The sequence below is a fragment of the Plodia interpunctella genome, chromosome 1 (genome assembly GCF_027563975.2).
Source record: "Plodia interpunctella isolate USDA-ARS_2022_Savannah chromosome 1, ilPloInte3.2, whole genome shotgun sequence".
Classification (NCBI taxonomy): Eukaryota; Metazoa; Arthropoda; class Insecta; order Lepidoptera; family Pyralidae; genus Plodia; species Plodia interpunctella.
Window position 1 is genome coordinate 5741851 of NC_071294.1, and position 17170 is coordinate 5759020.

At 33.9% G+C, this 17170-nt stretch overlaps 2 protein-coding genes and 1 long non-coding RNA gene across 4 annotated transcripts; 2 read left to right on the forward strand and 1 right to left on the reverse strand.

Annotated features, from left to right (window-relative positions):
- Nucleotides 1–1639: 1639 nt before the first annotated feature.
- Kua lies at nucleotides 1640–13014 on the forward strand. The gene is made up of 6 exons (XM_053746505.1): nucleotides 1640–1945; nucleotides 2158–2430; nucleotides 4156–4361; nucleotides 6398–6616; nucleotides 8578–8861; nucleotides 9028–13014. Exons 2-5 carry the CDS (start codon nucleotides 2172–2174, stop codon nucleotides 8836–8838), a joined length of 945 nt encoding a protein of 314 aa, XP_053602480.1. The 5' UTR covers nucleotides 1640–1945; nucleotides 2158–2171; the 3' UTR covers nucleotides 8839–8861; nucleotides 9028–13014.
- Nucleotides 4213–6398, reverse strand: LOC135309719 (uncharacterized). Its single transcript, XR_010369901.1, has 3 exons — nucleotides 6145–6398; nucleotides 4632–4929; nucleotides 4213–4347 (listed from the first exon to the last, which is right to left on the reverse strand). It is a non-coding gene; the product is annotated as an uncharacterized LOC135309719 (long non-coding RNA).
- A 139-nt stretch (nucleotides 13015–13153) lies between the features above and the next one.
- LOC128670629 (uncharacterized) lies at nucleotides 13154–16564 on the forward strand. 2 transcript variants are annotated; one of them, XM_053746457.2, is made up of 2 exons: nucleotides 13154–13264; nucleotides 14306–16564. In XM_053746457.2, the coding sequence occupies exon 2, from the start codon at nucleotides 14312–14314 to the stop codon at nucleotides 15920–15922; it is 1611 nt and encodes a 536-aa protein (XP_053602432.1). In that variant the 5' UTR covers nucleotides 13154–13264; nucleotides 14306–14311; the 3' UTR covers nucleotides 15923–16564. The 2 variants fall into 2 exon arrangements, with proteins under 2 accessions (XP_053602432.1, XP_053602424.1); XM_053746449.2 differs by having other exon boundaries at nucleotides 13165–13988.
- The last annotated feature ends 606 nt before the right edge of the window (nucleotides 16565–17170 follow it).

Sequence of the window (17170 nt, forward strand, 5' to 3'; positions counted from 1 at the left end):
AAAGGACGTTAGTATATATGTGGTAAATAAAGCATGACTATCAGCAACACGTTTACCTTTTCTAAACCCAAACTGTGAAGGGGGAAATAAATAGATTATACGTTGACGTACGCAAATTTTGACAGTTGGTGGTGAACGTGTTACCGGGCACCTTCAGCTAGTGTTGTATTAGGTAGGCACCTAGTATTGTAAACATAGCCAGTTTTTAATCAATAATACTCTGAATTTTGTATTTAATGAGGTAGAAGATAAACCAGTGGCTCAGAAAACAGAGCAGTCACTGACGTCACGAAGCGTATTGCGAAACTTAAGTGGCAGTGGGCGGGTCACGTCGCACGCAAACAGGGAGCGTGGTGCAAAGCCGTGATAGAGTGGAGACCGTGGGGCGAGAAACGTCCACAAGGAAGACCTCAGATGCGTTGGTACCATGATATCCTATCCACGGATGATATCAAAAGAATGGCTGGCACTAAGTGGATAGAAACTGCCCAAGACCGAGTGAGATGACAGAAACTGAGGGAGGCCTACGACCTAGAGGTTAAAAATGGAGAGAAGAAGATAAATAACATATTTTTAAAAGTTTGTGTTTTTAATTTATGAATTAAATTTTTCTTCCATGTAACAAACATTATGGAATTTTTGTACGTTTTATTTTGATTTCTGAAAAATGAAATTTTACTTGGAAATTGGTTTGTAGGTTAACAAGGTTTGTCCATTTCTCAATCTCTTCTTTTGGATTAAAAATGAACCTCCATAGAAAAAAATGGCGCCGATTTATTAGATTCATGATTCTGTCACAAATTTTGGAGTCTGAAATGATTCTCGTGGTTCTCTGAACGGTTGTTGTGGTGCCACTATGAATTTAAAATAGGGTTTTAACTTTCCAATAACACTTTGGCTACCTACCGAAGTTAGGGAGGTACTTCAATCATTGATCAACACTATTTTTATGAATAAGACGGAAAAGAGGTAAATCATGTAAATACAGAAGGATTTCAAAAAAATGCTCACATAGAGTTGTGTTTGTGTATATATATCACGTATCTTTCCAAATTCAGTTCTGATCTACCTACATTGATCCAGCTACTGGATCCAGCAGCTGCTTTCCTTTCATTAAGTAAGCATTGGTTTGTGAAAACATACAACAATGTTGCATATTCGGGTGCCGAAATGGTTTTTGGGTGGAAGTGGTTAATTGATTATGTTGATGAAATAGTGGTCGAACGAAAATGTATTGTAATGTAATTAAAACGAAATGTATATTACATATACCAATCCCACAAATAGTGCAATGTGATATCAATAGTGTTCAATAATTATAATAAAGGTGTTGTGTTTGACAATAGACTTGAATCATTTAGCAAATTCGTTTTATATTTTTACACTTTGTGTTTTCTTTTAAACTAATCCTTTTTTTCTTTTTTCGCACCACGATTGCGAAGAACGTATTTTAGTCGTAAATCTGCAACAATATTGAAAATTGGCGCTTTTTGCCTCCATTGGCAATGTTTGTGTACCTTAGTTGTACCAGTAGCGCCATCTGAACTGAGCGTAATATGCCCTATTCACTGGATTGATAAATATAACGCTTATTCTAATCCAACGATGGATCTTAAAAGTGGCAATGGACAGTGTTCATTTTATTTTTTTAAACTAAGTATAAAACTGGACTGGATTGAAACATGTTTGGATCCAGTAGTTGGATCAACGTAATCGACCTTTATCATTACAAACAAACTCAATCAACAATACCTAGTTACTTACCATTTGTACATATTGAAGTTGCAGTGCAGTGTATTATTTTGATTGTAATATATCAATAACTTGGCGGAAACATAGTAAACAGAAAGGGATAAAAATTGCTTATAGTCGCTATACATGTTTATTAATTTATATTATCCGTCCTGTCCTGGAACGATAACATTTAATTTATTGTTGACTTTAGGTTGGTACTATTATACAATAATGTCGATTATTTTTAGCTAATGCAAAACTCTTACAAAGTAAATTTATTTTTAGTTTACTTTGCATCAGTTTTTTATCAGCAGATTAGATAAAATCTAGAGATAAACTTGAATAGGTTAGGACCACCATTCATAGGTTGAATTTTTATTTTTCTTGTACAAAAATATTTTGTGTTTTTAACTCTCTCTTCAGGATTTTGATCAAATATGGGTTTACCTTTGCCAATACCACCTTGCGCAAAAAGAGATGGTAATGTTGGATTGGGCTGTGAACGCTTTGAATATGCAAGTAGTATGGCGACTACTTTATTAGCACCTGTCAAAACAGAGAGACAGATTTTGGAACATTCCATGTATGAAGATGACCCAAATGCTAATACACAATTACCAAGTGAGGTAGGGTCACAACCACGTTGGGGTCCTAGGCACCGTGGAGCACAAGAGCTTGCAGAACTTTATAGTCCAGGTGAGTGCCCTTAATTAAAAATATAACTGCAGTTTTTCTTGCTATACTACAAAAGGGATTAGGTTACAAGGGGTGGAAGGATGGGGGAAGCTTCCCTCAGACAACACTTGCACAAATCCTTAAGTTTTAGTTAGTTTAGTTTTTGAACTTCATTATCATTGACCCATCAATCCTGCAGAATCGTAAGGTAGATGTTAATTAAATAAAAAAGGGAAAAAAAGAAAATATATATATAAGTCACACATTTAATATTTATCTTCTGAAATATTAGTACTTACAAAAAACATATTAAATACATTGGAATAATAGGGTCCAGCGGGCAATGTTCAAGAATACCACTTTCTGGATCTGACTCATGATGCAAGAGCATGAGCAATTGGCATGAGTCAAGCGAGAGATTCTCTAGATGGGGTTTAAATTTTTTCCTGATTGTTTCATGATGCGTCAAGTCCAAATGTAAATCAAAAATTTTATGTGTCTCACTGCAAAAACAATTCCATGTAGTCTTGTCGCACTTACCCCTAGAGTTTTGTTCCCATAGGTGTGTTGGTTTTAACACTCGCCACTGTGGCGGAGGCTGGCCAATAAAGCTAACAACCAAAGCTACGGTGGTCAGTGAAAACCATTTTGTATGAAACTTTGTCATTTTTGAAGTGAGACACATGAAATTTTTAATTTAAATTTGTAGTTGGTGAAAAATAATTATGCATTAATTTAATTTTGAAAATTACATCCCTATAGTCCATGATGGAAAATGATATTTTCTGATTGGCCTGGGTCTTGGATGTTTATCTATATATGTATATGTTATAAAATATTGTATCGTTGAGTTAGTATCCCATAACACAAGTCTCGAACTTATTTTGGGGCTAACTCAATCTGTGTGATTTGTCCTAATATATTTATATTATTTATTTATTTATTTATTATATTTATGTTATTTACTACAAAAAGTAATTGTCAGTAAGAATTTTCAGCTTTATATCTTGAAAATCGTATTAAGTCACAATCTTTCACCCCCCCTTTTGAAGGTTGAGGGTTAATTATCAGAAAAATCTGAAACACGTATTCATTAATTTGTTGTAAACAACCAAAATCCAAATTTTCAAGTCACTAACTTTAACGGTGTAGAACTTTCATATTAACAATTTTTCACCCCTTTTGCTGTCTGCAAAATTTTAAAGTAAATAGGTCCGTGGATTGTTATTTTAATTTTCCTACAGGACCCTCCTCATTTTTTAAATGTCTAAAAGGTATTAACCCGGAATTCCGAGGTATTTTTGATTCATTATTATTTTTTCAATTATCCAACGGGAACATGACAATTTACTGGGATGAAATGTATCTAAGATGTTAGCCCGGTGTATATAAGGTACCTACATACCAAATTTCAAGCATTCGGTCCAGTAGATTTCAAATGATGCGCGTTCAGACCGACAGACAGATAAAAATTTCCAAAACTATATTTTCCGTCATCTATATCAGTAACTAAGTACATTCCATGAAGAATTTAAAAAAATCCAATGTACAAATTTGATCTTACTTATATGTATTGATGTATTTATTGATATTGATTACAATTATGTGAAGGTCATTATGTTGAAGGCATATGTAGAAAAGGACTAGAGAAATGCAGCACATGTTAGAACTTAAGTACTTTGATTGTACATAAAAGTAGTTCTGGTCATTGATTGTGTCTTGGATCGATATATTTTTTGTCAACAGGCAAAAGACTTCAGGAATGGGTATGCGTGGTGGCTTGCTGTACATTATGCATCTGTGCAGGCATTCTGATGGCCCGACATATTCGGGCGGATGCCTCTTTACTATTAGCCGCCGTTGCTGGTGTTCTTACCGCCGATTTCGCTTCGGGCGTGGTGCACTGGGCTGCGGATACATGGGGAGCTGTTGATTTACCTGTGATTGGCAAAGTAAAAAATAAGAAAACATTTAAATACTTTCTCACAACTTATTGTCATTGTATTCCTTCTTTTTGCTTTTGTAATCTGCATAATGAATGTTGTTGTTGTTTCAATTCATGCTTTTCACTTTATTATACTTATTTACCTACCTAATATGTATATGTATATCCATCATCTATTAGGTATGTAAGAACTTACGATGATTTAGCCGATAGCGATTATTCTATAAATTCCACCATGCAAGGGTAGTATTAATATAATTAGAAGAAAGGAACTTGCCAAAACTGAAGCGAAGTAAGTATATTTTTATTAGCTTAATTATGGTCTTGGCTTGCAGCTTCACTCGTTCGCGTTTATATTTCCTTCAACTCACTTATAATGGGTACATTTTTTCTTTTTGTTGATCTATGGATAAGACGCCATGATTAACTGTCGTCCTTCACTTCTTTTATCATGGCGACATATCGTCAAGACAAAATACGATAGAAAAGTGATCAAGTGCAAGGACTCGCCCATGAAGGTTTCTGTAATGACAAGCCTTGATTACGAAATTGTGCAGTCGCTTGTTTTTGTCAATCTGTAACAATAATACAAATGTGTGAATGAATTTATTAAAATTTAACTAGAAGCTAATATGACGATTAAAAAAAACATCATTTTCTTGAAAATAACCAAGAAAATACTGCGTGCTAGCAGTTTGAAACTTTTGTAAATATTATTTTATTGTAGATTATAACGTCACTTGCGTTGTGAAATGCTTTAACTTTTGAATGTTTGAATTATATATTTTTGCAACATTTCTTGAAATCAAGTAAAAAAGAAATTTCGATAAAAATGAAGCCAAATGCCAACCTTTTCAATCAAGTCAGATGGCTTTGGCTGTTTCGAATATGCTTACACAAAATTTATACTAACTAGTTATATACCTAGGTTATTTTAAGTTATCTGTTATAATTTCCCTAGAAAGTGGGTTCGGTGGAGGATTTAACAAAAGCTGGTAGCTAACACTTGTTTTTGTCAATCAATGTAACAATAATACAAATGCATGAATGAATTTACTAAAAATAACCTAATATTAAGTTAAAAAAAAAATTCTTCTCAATAAATTAAAACAAAAACGTTAATACGTGTAACACATTTCATAGGTGTAACGTAAACGTGTTCACTGACCGCTAAGACCCTGGTTTGGTGGCACAAGAATAATTTATCAAACAGAATGATGAATACCTCTGAAGAGTTTACCTCTGTAGGTACTGTAAAGCGGCAGAAGATGTGAAAATTTAATGCAATAAATTGAATTAAAAAATAAAAAAAATATTAAAAATGCCAAAAGAATTGTGTGAAACTAAGAGATGAGTAAGCAAACTTTGTTTTTGAAACTATTTAGGGTTAAGAAATAGATTAGTAGTTTATATTTCGATAGTTTCAGGCTTCCGTAACCAAATGACAAAAACGGAACCTTTATATACCTTTATAGTTTCGTCATGTCCGTCTGTCCGTATGTTACAGTCATTTTATTCGGACTATACTTACTACTTTACATTAATTAATGATTGATTTTGATATATACGTTACGGAACCTTTCGCGAGCGAGTCCGACACGCATTTGGACGGTTATTACCACTTCCGAAAACTATTGACGTTGAAAATATGAACTGTACCTGTCTATAGACACACTGCAATTTAAGATTTTTTCTTTATGGATTTGGACGGAACAACATGGAAACAGCGTTGAGCAATTAATATACCTATTCATTGTGTGTATAGTTGTTAACTCCACATAGGTACTTACTTACAAATTGAGTCAGAAGCGTGTTACTACTGTTGCAATGGCGGTACTCGTCAAAATTATGTCAGATGCCTTTATGTGATTTGAATAATACCTGAATGAACTAGAATGTTAGTATAAAATCACACTCGATAAGAAGGTTATTTTATGCATTTTTATTGCAAACCTATTGTTACTGTTTGGCTTATGATCTAGTTAAAATCAGGAAATTTCTGCATATTTTTGTCCGGCTACAGGCTAACTTTGCATGTTTCAGAATTTTTTACGTCCATTTCGTGAGCACCACATCGATCCCACCTCAATTACACGACATGATTTTGTGGAGACCAATGGTGATAACTTTGCCATTACTATACCGGTCCTTGTGCGTATTGTGTGGCAATTGTCGACATACGATAATGCCAGTATTGATAAGGAATTTCACTGGATATCGTATTGGTATTTGTGTTGCATCTTCGTAGCTATGACAAATCAGGTAAACATTCCGAATTTGTATTTTAAATAGGTAATTTTCAAAGCACCAAGTACTTAAAACAGATTTCACATTCAAGTGTCTCCAAATTGCGGACAGTTGTCCGGATCATAAACCTATAAATTTATTTTTTACCAAATTGACATTTTGACACGTGAAATTTGAATGTCCGTCAGAGAGACATTATATCGTTTATCAAGATTTATTTTTTCAAAAATCATGTCCGTGCAGTAATCCGTTGTAGAGTTACCTCATCAGGATCCGATTCTTGTTGCACATCTGTTGATATCTGGTCATACATATCAAAATAAAGCACTGTGTAACTAAAAACGTGTATACAACATTTCAGCTTTATCGGTTGAAGATATCTGCCTCAAAATTAAGCTGCGAAATGTTACCCGAACAAACATATGTAGTTCAACCTACATTCAAAGATATTGGAAGTTATATAAAAGCATGTAAAAATAAATGTTGTTTGGGTTAACTTGCAAAGCAATATTTTCCAGGACTTTTTAAAATTACGAGTATATTTGGATAGCTAACTGGCAGAACAAGTTCACTAAGGTTTAAGCTAAAAAGCATCAGAAAAAAAATTATGTTAAAAAAGTTTTTAGTTCACCAATTGAAAAATATACCAAATGTATTTGGTTCTGCAAATGTATCATTTGGCATAGACAGACATTTACCTACATTGGCATGTAACAAGAATTTTATTTTTTTAGTTCTTATTTTACAAAAAAAGCTTCATCAATTTATTATTGTAGACTTGACTACAATTATTTACCAGAACCTTTATTGGTAAAATGACATTTTGCGATCACACAGTCATTTGCAATACTTAACTGGTTTTTTTTTCATTAGACGACTTGACACAACTATACTTTGGCCAATCCCTTTTGACTACGTTTTATTTTGCTAAATTATTTGTAACACTGGTATTCGATTTTATTCAAGTCGCCTAAAGGCGTCTGACATGGGTTTTACGATTCCCTATCGCCATTTAGTGGCAAGTAGTCACTCAAGTAGTACACACTAGTGAACCAAATAGTTAACTAGTGTGCAGGTCTCCTCACGATGTTTTCCTAAACTACCTATGTACTCTCTTTTTTGTTTTTTGTATGTGCGTGTGTCTGTAGTAGTATTTTAAATAAACATATTTCTATTCTATTATGTATTGCTATGTTATGGATACTTTTATTTAGCTAAGTACCTATATAGTTTCTCGAATGATATAATTATGTTAATAATAAATGTATAGATTTTGCACGCCTAGATTAGGTAAATGTGTTGGACTGTACTAAGCAATACTTTATTTTAAAAATATGGTTATCACTATAAAGAATAGCATTGAATAGGTAAGCCCTTCCGGCTTACATATTCAATTTAATTCTACAAAAACGACTATGCATGTGTAGTGGTGGTCAATAAAAACGACTATGCTTATATGATTACTCGTGCGTTACTCAAACCAAATAGAAGGGCGTCTTACCATTGGACCAGCACGCCGATTCGAATGATAGTGTTAACATTCTCCGAGCTAAGACAGTAATACACCACAACCGACCTTTTTGGTTCCTAGAGTCTAATTTCGAACGCCTCCACGCAGGCCTGTTGTGGAAGGGAAGGGCTGAGAGGTATGGGTAAGGAGGTCCGCTCCGCTCCCAACGCTCCATATGACGCCTTGGGACATAAATCAAGGATGGAACTTTTGGAAAAAATATACAGATACATATCACATCTTTCATATTTTGTGACCTTGATTTAAATGCATCGCTATTAACTTATAAACAAACCTCTGAAGATTTTTTTAATTCAAAAGAGCAGTTTAATACATAGAGCCCACGACCCAAATATTGTGATTATGGCCATGATGGAAACATATCAATACATAATATAATAATTTTTGAACAAATTATTCAGTGTGTTAGTGTTTCTACTCACACCTAGTTACTTACACTTTTCAGATTCATAAATGGTCTCATACCTATTTTGGCTTGCCGTCATGGGTGGTGCTATTACAAGAATGGCACATAGTATTACCTCGTAAACATCATCGCATTCATCACGTGGCGCCGCACGAGACTTACTTCTGTATCACTACTGGTTGGCTAAACTACCCTCTTGAAAAACTACGGTTCTGGTCCACTTTAGAATCAATAATTCAAGCTGTGACTGGATGCAAACCACGTGCTGATGACATGAAGTGGGCACAAAAACGTTCCTAGGACATTGTTTTCGATATTAGAAGGTAGCAATTTCTTTACTACCGCGTCCACATCTACGAAATCAATTAATAACATAGTTAATAACAATTAAAAAAAAAACATATAACTTAATTTAGTTTTTATTCTAATTGCTTGTATTACAAATAGAGATGTTATAAGTAAAAAAATATTTGTTCTATCTTTTTACAGACAAATATCACACTGCGCTATAATACTTATATTAAGTTACCACACATCCCGTATATATATATATATACGGGACGGGAAGTCCCATAGTGGTTACTGAAAGTTATGTAATCTCGAGTTCGACATCGGAATCGTCTTGTTTTTGTGTAAACAACATTTAGCAATTATTAAGTTTGTATTATAATAGATAGTTAATGGGTAGATGGAAAGCTGTGAAATTTTAGAGAATAAGATATAATAATAATGTTCAACAAATTTTTAATAGATATGTACTGTAATGGTCATGAGCAGATTGATCTAAGATGTCAATAGACAAGTAACATATTTATTACAGCGTAGTGTGACAATATAAAATAATGAGAATTCTTCGCAAATCACAGCGCAGATGAAGGCACCAACATAATGGAGCTATAGATAATACCAGTATTACTTTTGCTATGTCTTATTATGCTTTGGGGACTCCAGAGTCCCCACTCCCAAAAACTTTTTGATGCAAGCAAGATATACATTATATTTCTATCTTTTTTATCATTGTGTAGTATACGAGTATATGTTATGGCTAAACTACGAAGTGAGAATTAGTTTTATAGACTCAACCCAATGGGCTAGTTGACAATTTTTTGTTTTCATGACTATTTGAAGATGTTGAAAAATTACTGTGGTAATGACATTGCTTTAACAGAAATGACAAAAATAAAACCACATATTTTTGGACTCTTCCAAACGCTCCATACTGTGTGACACATAGAAGTGAAGTCACAACGTGGTAATATCTTCGCAACAAAGCTATGTTTATTCAACCGCTACATATTTGATGGAAGTTGTAATTATGCATGAGATACTGTACCTATTTTTTTTATTTATTAATTAGGCAAATGTCGTATAGCACTATGTCACTATATCACTCGAAAGAAAGTACAAGTTACTATTACGGCCGTCGATTCCGTTTCGGGCCTCAACATACACCCCACAGAAAATATACACCCTAATTGGAAACTGTTACTTTCGTTTCTTGGTGTACTATTCTTGTCTATTGTGTTACTATTGATGAAAAATTGTCATCGTCAAATTAATTATCTTTATTGCAATAACCGTGTGGTTCTTAGATATAGATAGTTGCTATATACTCTTAGTACATTATATCTTACTAAATTGTGAGGATGTAAGTATGGATGTAATGTAAGGTTTTCATTTTACATCAATTCGAAATCTAATAGAAGAATTTTAATGACATGATACAACTACCTAATATGTGTATCACAGATTAAGAACATTACATGTTAATGTCACAGATGGGTACTTATGTTCTTAAATCTGTGATGTGTTTACAACATGGATTAGTACGTACTTCGTCGGAGTACCTACTAATTCCATGGTTTAAGTGTGCCATACTGACAGCTGTCATTTTTTGTCATTTTCAGAAAAACCACTTTCGAAATAGATTCAGTAAAAGAATTCTATTTCATCTAGTTTTTGTTATTAAAATATATACACACACACTACAATAGATACTATGAGGTAATTTGATGATAGCGCGTACTCTTGGTAACCGAATGGGAACTGAATATGATAATAAATAAGTCGGCAATTATGTGAATAATTGCAGACTTATTTAAGACTCTACTGGTACAACTAAGGTACACAAACATTTTCAATATTGTTGCAATTTACGACCAAAAATATCTTCTACGCAATCGTGGTTCGAGTTTAAAGAAAAAAGGAAGGATTTTGTGGTTTATCCTGAAAATAATAACACTATTTTAGGTTATGTTCTGTTCAACAGTGGTCATAAACTGATATAAACTCGATTTTGACTGATGATCTTACCTGTATGAAGTCCATATTTTTATAAGTCTTCACGTGTGAAGTGTTCCGAGCTTGTTTTCGACCGTTTACTGGCGCGAAAATTTTACAGCGTGAGACGTATCCCATAGCTTTCGAAGTTTTTTTATCTTATGGAAAACGATTTTTCTCAATCCCAATATGTCGGCACCCGAATATGCTAGAGTGTTGTATATTTTCACAAACGAATGCCTACATAGTGAAAGGATTAATAAAGTACTCTAAAATAAACGTTTTAGTCGACATAGCAAAAGGCGGTACATAACATGCAGTGCTGTACTCTGGCGGGATAAATGTGCGGTAATACTCCCTATTGTGTGATTTGCTGTACTGCACAATGCTAGCTCGTTCAAAAAGTACAGATAAAAATCATTTGTACATTAGTCAAATGGAAAACAGTAAAACAATTATATTTCTTCAGTTAGGCAAAGTCCCGTCGTGAAGTCATAAATACAAATAAAATATTTTTAGTTTTTATAGATTTTCCCAAAGGTTTTTAATGATAACCCATGAATCACTAAATAGTTCTGTAAAAGAAAAATAATCAAAATAATAAATACCATTTCAAAATTCAAATTGTAAAGTTTTGACCCTTAGTTCGCGCACGGCCCGTCCGATCGAACTGCGATGTGATCCCGTTGTTGTTCATTGTTTTTAATCTCTAAGCTCGAAGGCTTTAGGGCTATCCACACATTTCCGGGAACCCGGAAAAGTGTGGGAGTTCTATCAACCTTTCGATGATCATTTTGTACCTACTTACTTACGTCCGTGCCTCACAGCGAGCTCCGGGACACAGACGATCCGTGGGCGAAGTGCGGGTTAGCATTTCACTTCTCACCATCGAATCGATTCGAAATAAGACACAGCGAACTCCTCAGGATGCGCCTGACACGGAGCTGTGTGAACAAGTTCATACAGATTGTTCTTACGTGACCGATTTTTTGCCGTCCCTGACGGAACACGGTAGTTGAGTAGGTACAAAAAAACACCTGGTTAATAGAACTTGTTCGACAGAATAATATACTTTACGATCTATACTATTGCAATAATTTCGAATTCTTCTCCATTAAATAAAGACATCGTGTTGGTATGCGTATTGCAGCTAAAGAAACATTACACTGATACCGATTTCCCTGATATGTGTGAATGCGGGTGACGGAATGGCACGTCCCTGACGAGAACACTAAAACTGATAACTCGGAACACGGATAGTCCTGACCCGGAAATGTGTCGATAGCGCTTTAAAGTATTATTTTTCACTACAATGTTTTTCCGTTTTCTGTCAGGTCAGATCAGACAGACTGATTCAATGTTGGCAACATTTATGAAATATCCGAATTCTGCGGAAAATCGTAGACAGAATTTACTTTTCTTCTTGGCTGAATGAAAATGTTCTTCTTGGCTGAATGAAAATGTTCTTCTTGGCTGAATGAAAATGCCGACTATATTAGCACACATAGCGCTCATGGGCGCATCACAGAGTTACCTCTTTCAAGAACAACTAAAAAACTATTAGTCTCCAATCTCCATATCGACCTTGAAAATCATCAATAGTATCCATAGATCTACCGAATGAGGCAATAGGTACCTACAATCTATCGAGTGAGCTCTATGCTAATAAGGTTAACATTGTTGAATCGCAAAGAATAATACTTATTATTTCGTTAGTATTGCCTCATTCTGAGGTATCAATAGTATCACAATACTTATTTAGTACAAAATAGTCAACTATCGACAGTTATTGGTCTATCAGCAACACTATTAGTGCTCCATTTGCTAATACTGCACTTAATACAGGGATAACGCAGATTTTAATGTAGGTTTGCATGGATTGTATTTAATTATACTATAGGCAAACTGCTGTATTTTCGTGTAAAAAGACTACATTCCCTGTGTTAATTTAATTATTTAGCCTAGTGCTTACAAGGTATTAAGGTGCTAATTCAATAATGTAATCATTTATACTGTGAATTAAAGATAGAAACTGTAAACTACCTATTTTAGCAGAGGAAAGATACAAATAACAATATTGAATACGTCTATACAATACATAATGTATGTGTTTCTGAAAATTTATTCTAAACGCAAATTATGATTAAGTATTTTAAAAATATGAAATTATATTTTCAAATACAGCCATTGTTTATTGATTGGTTTTTGTTTCACCACAATTATATATTTTTCATTTTGCAACAAATTGAACTGATTTCAATCTAGCTCGAAGGAAAAAATAAATGAACAACAACGACTCACACGAAGCACTAAGCTTGCATCGCGGATCCAATGGACATAAACAACAACCCCAGAACCGCAGGCAAATATTTGTGATTAAAGGTACAAATATTTGCCCGCGCTGCGAATCGAACCCAGAACCTCAGGATTGCGGACGGGCATTGTGGTAATAATTTTGGCTTTAATTGGCTGCGCGACCTATAATGGTACAGCAATTGTAACTTTTTGTAACCCTATATATTTATATATGGGATTACAAAAGCATTTTTTATGCAATTGGCGTATCTTGACAACTAGACTGAAATTTGCAAAATATTTTAAGTTTTTCCTTGATTTGTACATTAATTAAACACTAATTGTAGGTATTCTAAATTTGAAGCACTTTTTTTGAACACTTATTAGTACTTACTAATTCCATGGCTAGAAGTGACTTGATGATCGGTCTAGCGAGTGAGTGAGTAGACCGCAAGAGTACCTACTCGTGACCCCATGATTATATGTACTCCGGATTCGTTTTCGATTCTATGATACATTTTTTTTGTTCTCGCAGGTTTTGACTTCTTAGTGCTTACCTAACTACTTACAAACCTAAGCAAACCCTCTTACTAAGTTTCAGGATTTGAGTCAGCATCCTTTTTTTCTTTAAATTTGTTCTTGTAGATATATTTTACTTCAGTTTACTCCTTACCTACTTGTATCGTTGTGGAAACGCTTACAACACATATACACACGTTTGAACGAGATAAAAATATACGTCTAATAATAGTACCCATCCCAGTAGATATGTGCCGGTAGTGCTGTTTCATTAGATTTCACTTCTTAGATAATATTTTATTGAACATCAACATTGAGTATCAGCCCAGGCCTCATTTTGTGTGAGAAATATAAAGGTACGTAACTACATATGTATTTAAGGTACATCAACTAATTAGGAGTTTTATGACGTTGTATATTATTTTTATGACCGATTTTCTTATTTTTGCTTTAAAGAATAAATAAAATGGCAATCTTCTGCGTGAGATATAGGTGGTACTTTATAATAATAAAAACAACAAACAACTGATAAATATGTTTGATATAGGGATGGTAGTATCGCGATCAGATAACACACATATTTATAACAACATATACATACTGGACTAAATAATACCTACCTACTCTAGTTTTTGGTTGATGAAAATATGACTATTTATACCTATTGTTTCAGGTGAACATGTTTCGCGATTCACAAACTGTGAATTGTCCAGATTGTGACACTCGTCATAAACAGCCAAGAAAGTTGGAGAGTTTATCCCTTAGCAAATTGGGCGATTGGGTAGCATTACAAGCAGAAATAAACATGATTCCTATAGCTGCTTTAGCTCAAAAAAATATTAATGGTGCACATGAGACATTAGCGAATCATGTTAATGTTGTTCGAAGCCGTCTAAGAAGTAACGTACCTTGGATGCTTCACGACTTGTTAGCTCATGAAGTAATAAGAGCATTGTCAGATCTTCTGGAAAAAACTAAAAGATCTTTGGGTTTCAGAGGTTCGATGGGAAAGTTTGTTAGTCAGATTAATGTTATCGTTGTTATGGCTGAAGTGTTATTCACAAAATATTTTACATTTCTTTCTATTGATAATATTCCTAAAATGTTACGACATAGCTTTTATTCTAAATTGTTTATGCTCAAAGGACTCGTGTACTTGAATCTTGGCTCGCTGTCTGGTGGCTGGAAAACAGCAGACATGGAGGAGGCTGTTATAAAATCTTTGCAAGAACTGCATCGCTTAAAATATCTTTTTATAAATTATGACTGCACTGATAATATTCTGAAATGCATTGCAGAAAATTGTAAGCTGATCGAAAAATTAGATATCTCATGTTCCAAATGTATAACAAATGATAGTATTCACATAATATCGAAATTAAAAAAATTGAGAAGCATTCAGTTATATAGAACATTTGTTACTGCCGAGGGTTTTATAACACTGCTCTTAAGGTGTAAAAACTTGGAGGATATCGGAAGATGTGACGAAATTGGATCTATATTAGAAAACATTAACATATCTAATTGGGAAGAACGAGTTTTTAATTTAAAAGTATATGTTAGTAGATATTCGACACTTCATCAGTTACAGCTAGCTGTGGAGATGTGTCCCTATATACGAAGTATGACCGTGTTTCATAATACTTTACAGAGTGATTTAATGGTTCTTGTTGGACTGAAAGATCTCCGAGAGATGAAACTATTGTCATGCGATTTCTATGCCGATCAAATCAAACAAGTTCTACATGTAAAAGGTTGCAATATTACAAGTTTACACCTTGAGCATGTGGATCAAATAGATTTGAATGCTTTAATGTACATTAGCCAAATGTGCCCTTTGTTGGAAAACTTCACTCTATACAACTGCACGCTTATACAACATACTTCATTGTATACTAAGAAACTAGAAATATTACCTTTTAGAAACTTAAAGAGAGTAACCATTATTTCCACTTGTACTGATGCACAATTATTATTTATACTAACAAACTGTTTGAATGCCGAATTTATTCATATAGGAACAGCTATTCAACTTTCAGATGAGTTTATTTTTAATATATTGGAAAAAAATCCATTTATTTATTTAAAAGAATTGCGTGTAATGCAATCCGATTTCTTAACACTTAATTCAGTAGAGCGTATAATACAAACGTGTATGAGTTTAGAGGTTTTAGTAGAGCTTGAAAGTTGGTCTTTACTATCTGAAAATGATCGACATTATATAAGAGATTACATCAGGTTAAACAATTTGAAGTTAGATATTGCACCTATTCGAAGATACGATGTGTAATAATTAATACATGCATTTTTTTTACCAATTTAAACGTTAATTACATTTAATTAAACAGTAAGTCACCTCATATGATAGATGGCTGAATGTCGCCTAAGCTTTTACAATGCGCCTAGAAAAAATGCCGTGTACTTAAGTATACGTACATACCCAAAATTTTAATTTCAGCGCACAGACGGGGACTCTGTATTTGAGATTTTGTGAAAAAAGGTGGAAAACTGGCATTTTGCGATTATTATTAATTTTAATGCAACATGCAAAGGGTCACCTGCGTTTTCATACATAAAATGTCTCTGAATCATGTACATAACAAACGTGAGAACATTGTAATTATATGTTTAGTGAAAAGGGACCAATTACCAACGCTTAGAATTGAATTACTTATATAATGATTTAGCTTTCGCCCCGTTAATATCGTTCCTTCGGGAACAGAGGAGCTACAATGAAAAATAAAACACGTAGCACAGTTCAGCCTTCAGTTCCATACAATACTAAAAATATTGCTCCATTAATAACTATGTAACTGACAACTAAATCTCTGGCTATTACAGTTTAAACTTTCAAAATGTGTTGCCCAACAATTTGATTTTTGTAAGTGAATATTGAATTGTTTTTTTTTCCAATAAATGTGAATAAATTCAATACTTTTTTTATTCCATATGACTTATTTTAATCTGAATATAGGTAGTGGTACCTAAACCCAAGGACTTCAAATTTGATTTTTTTTACATTTGTCATTTCTGAAGTTCTATAGGTACATGATGCTTTTTCTGGGAAGCATGAGAAAGTGACATTGTTGATAACATTTTCCCATTTTTTGCTTACCAACGTTGGGGGCTCTAGTAGCTTGGGGGCCCGTTTCAATGATACGCCGATAGCTACGCCCCTGCACACTGCCAAGAAAATTCTTGGTGTGTAGTTTCTTTAGAGTGTAAGGGTGAGCACTCAACTAGCTAATTCACATCGGTGCAGCGATTTATCATATAATAGCAAACTTTCGCATCTATAGTGCAAACTTCAAGCTGTGCCCTGGGCCATGGACCGTCCGGGACTTCTGGGCACTCCGCTCCCGTGAACTTTTCGAGATAATACTTACCTTATTGTAGTTCCAGAATACATAATACCAGTCTACCTCCTAAAATATAAAGTAGGATTAGTAAGTATAAAATTATGGATATTCAAATAATATGGTGCCTTGGATGCAATAAATTATACTTATTTCTATTTTTGTTATTATTATGTACTAGC

Coding starts and splice junctions, on each gene's coding strand:
- Kua (XM_053746505.1), top strand. CDS start 2,172: ATGGGTTTACCTTTGCCAATACCACCTTGCGCAAAAAGAGATGGTAAT. Junction 2,431..4,155: donor TGCAGAACTTTATAGTCCAG/GTGAGTGCCCTT, acceptor TTTTGTCAACAG/GCAAAAGACTTCAGGAATGG. Junction 4,362..6,397: donor ATTTACCTGTGATTGGCAAA/GTAAAAAATAAG, acceptor TGCATGTTTCAG/AATTTTTTACGTCCATTTCG.
- LOC128670629 (XM_053746457.2), top strand. CDS start 14,312: ATGTTTCGCGATTCACAAACTGTGAATTGTCCAGATTGTGACACTCGT.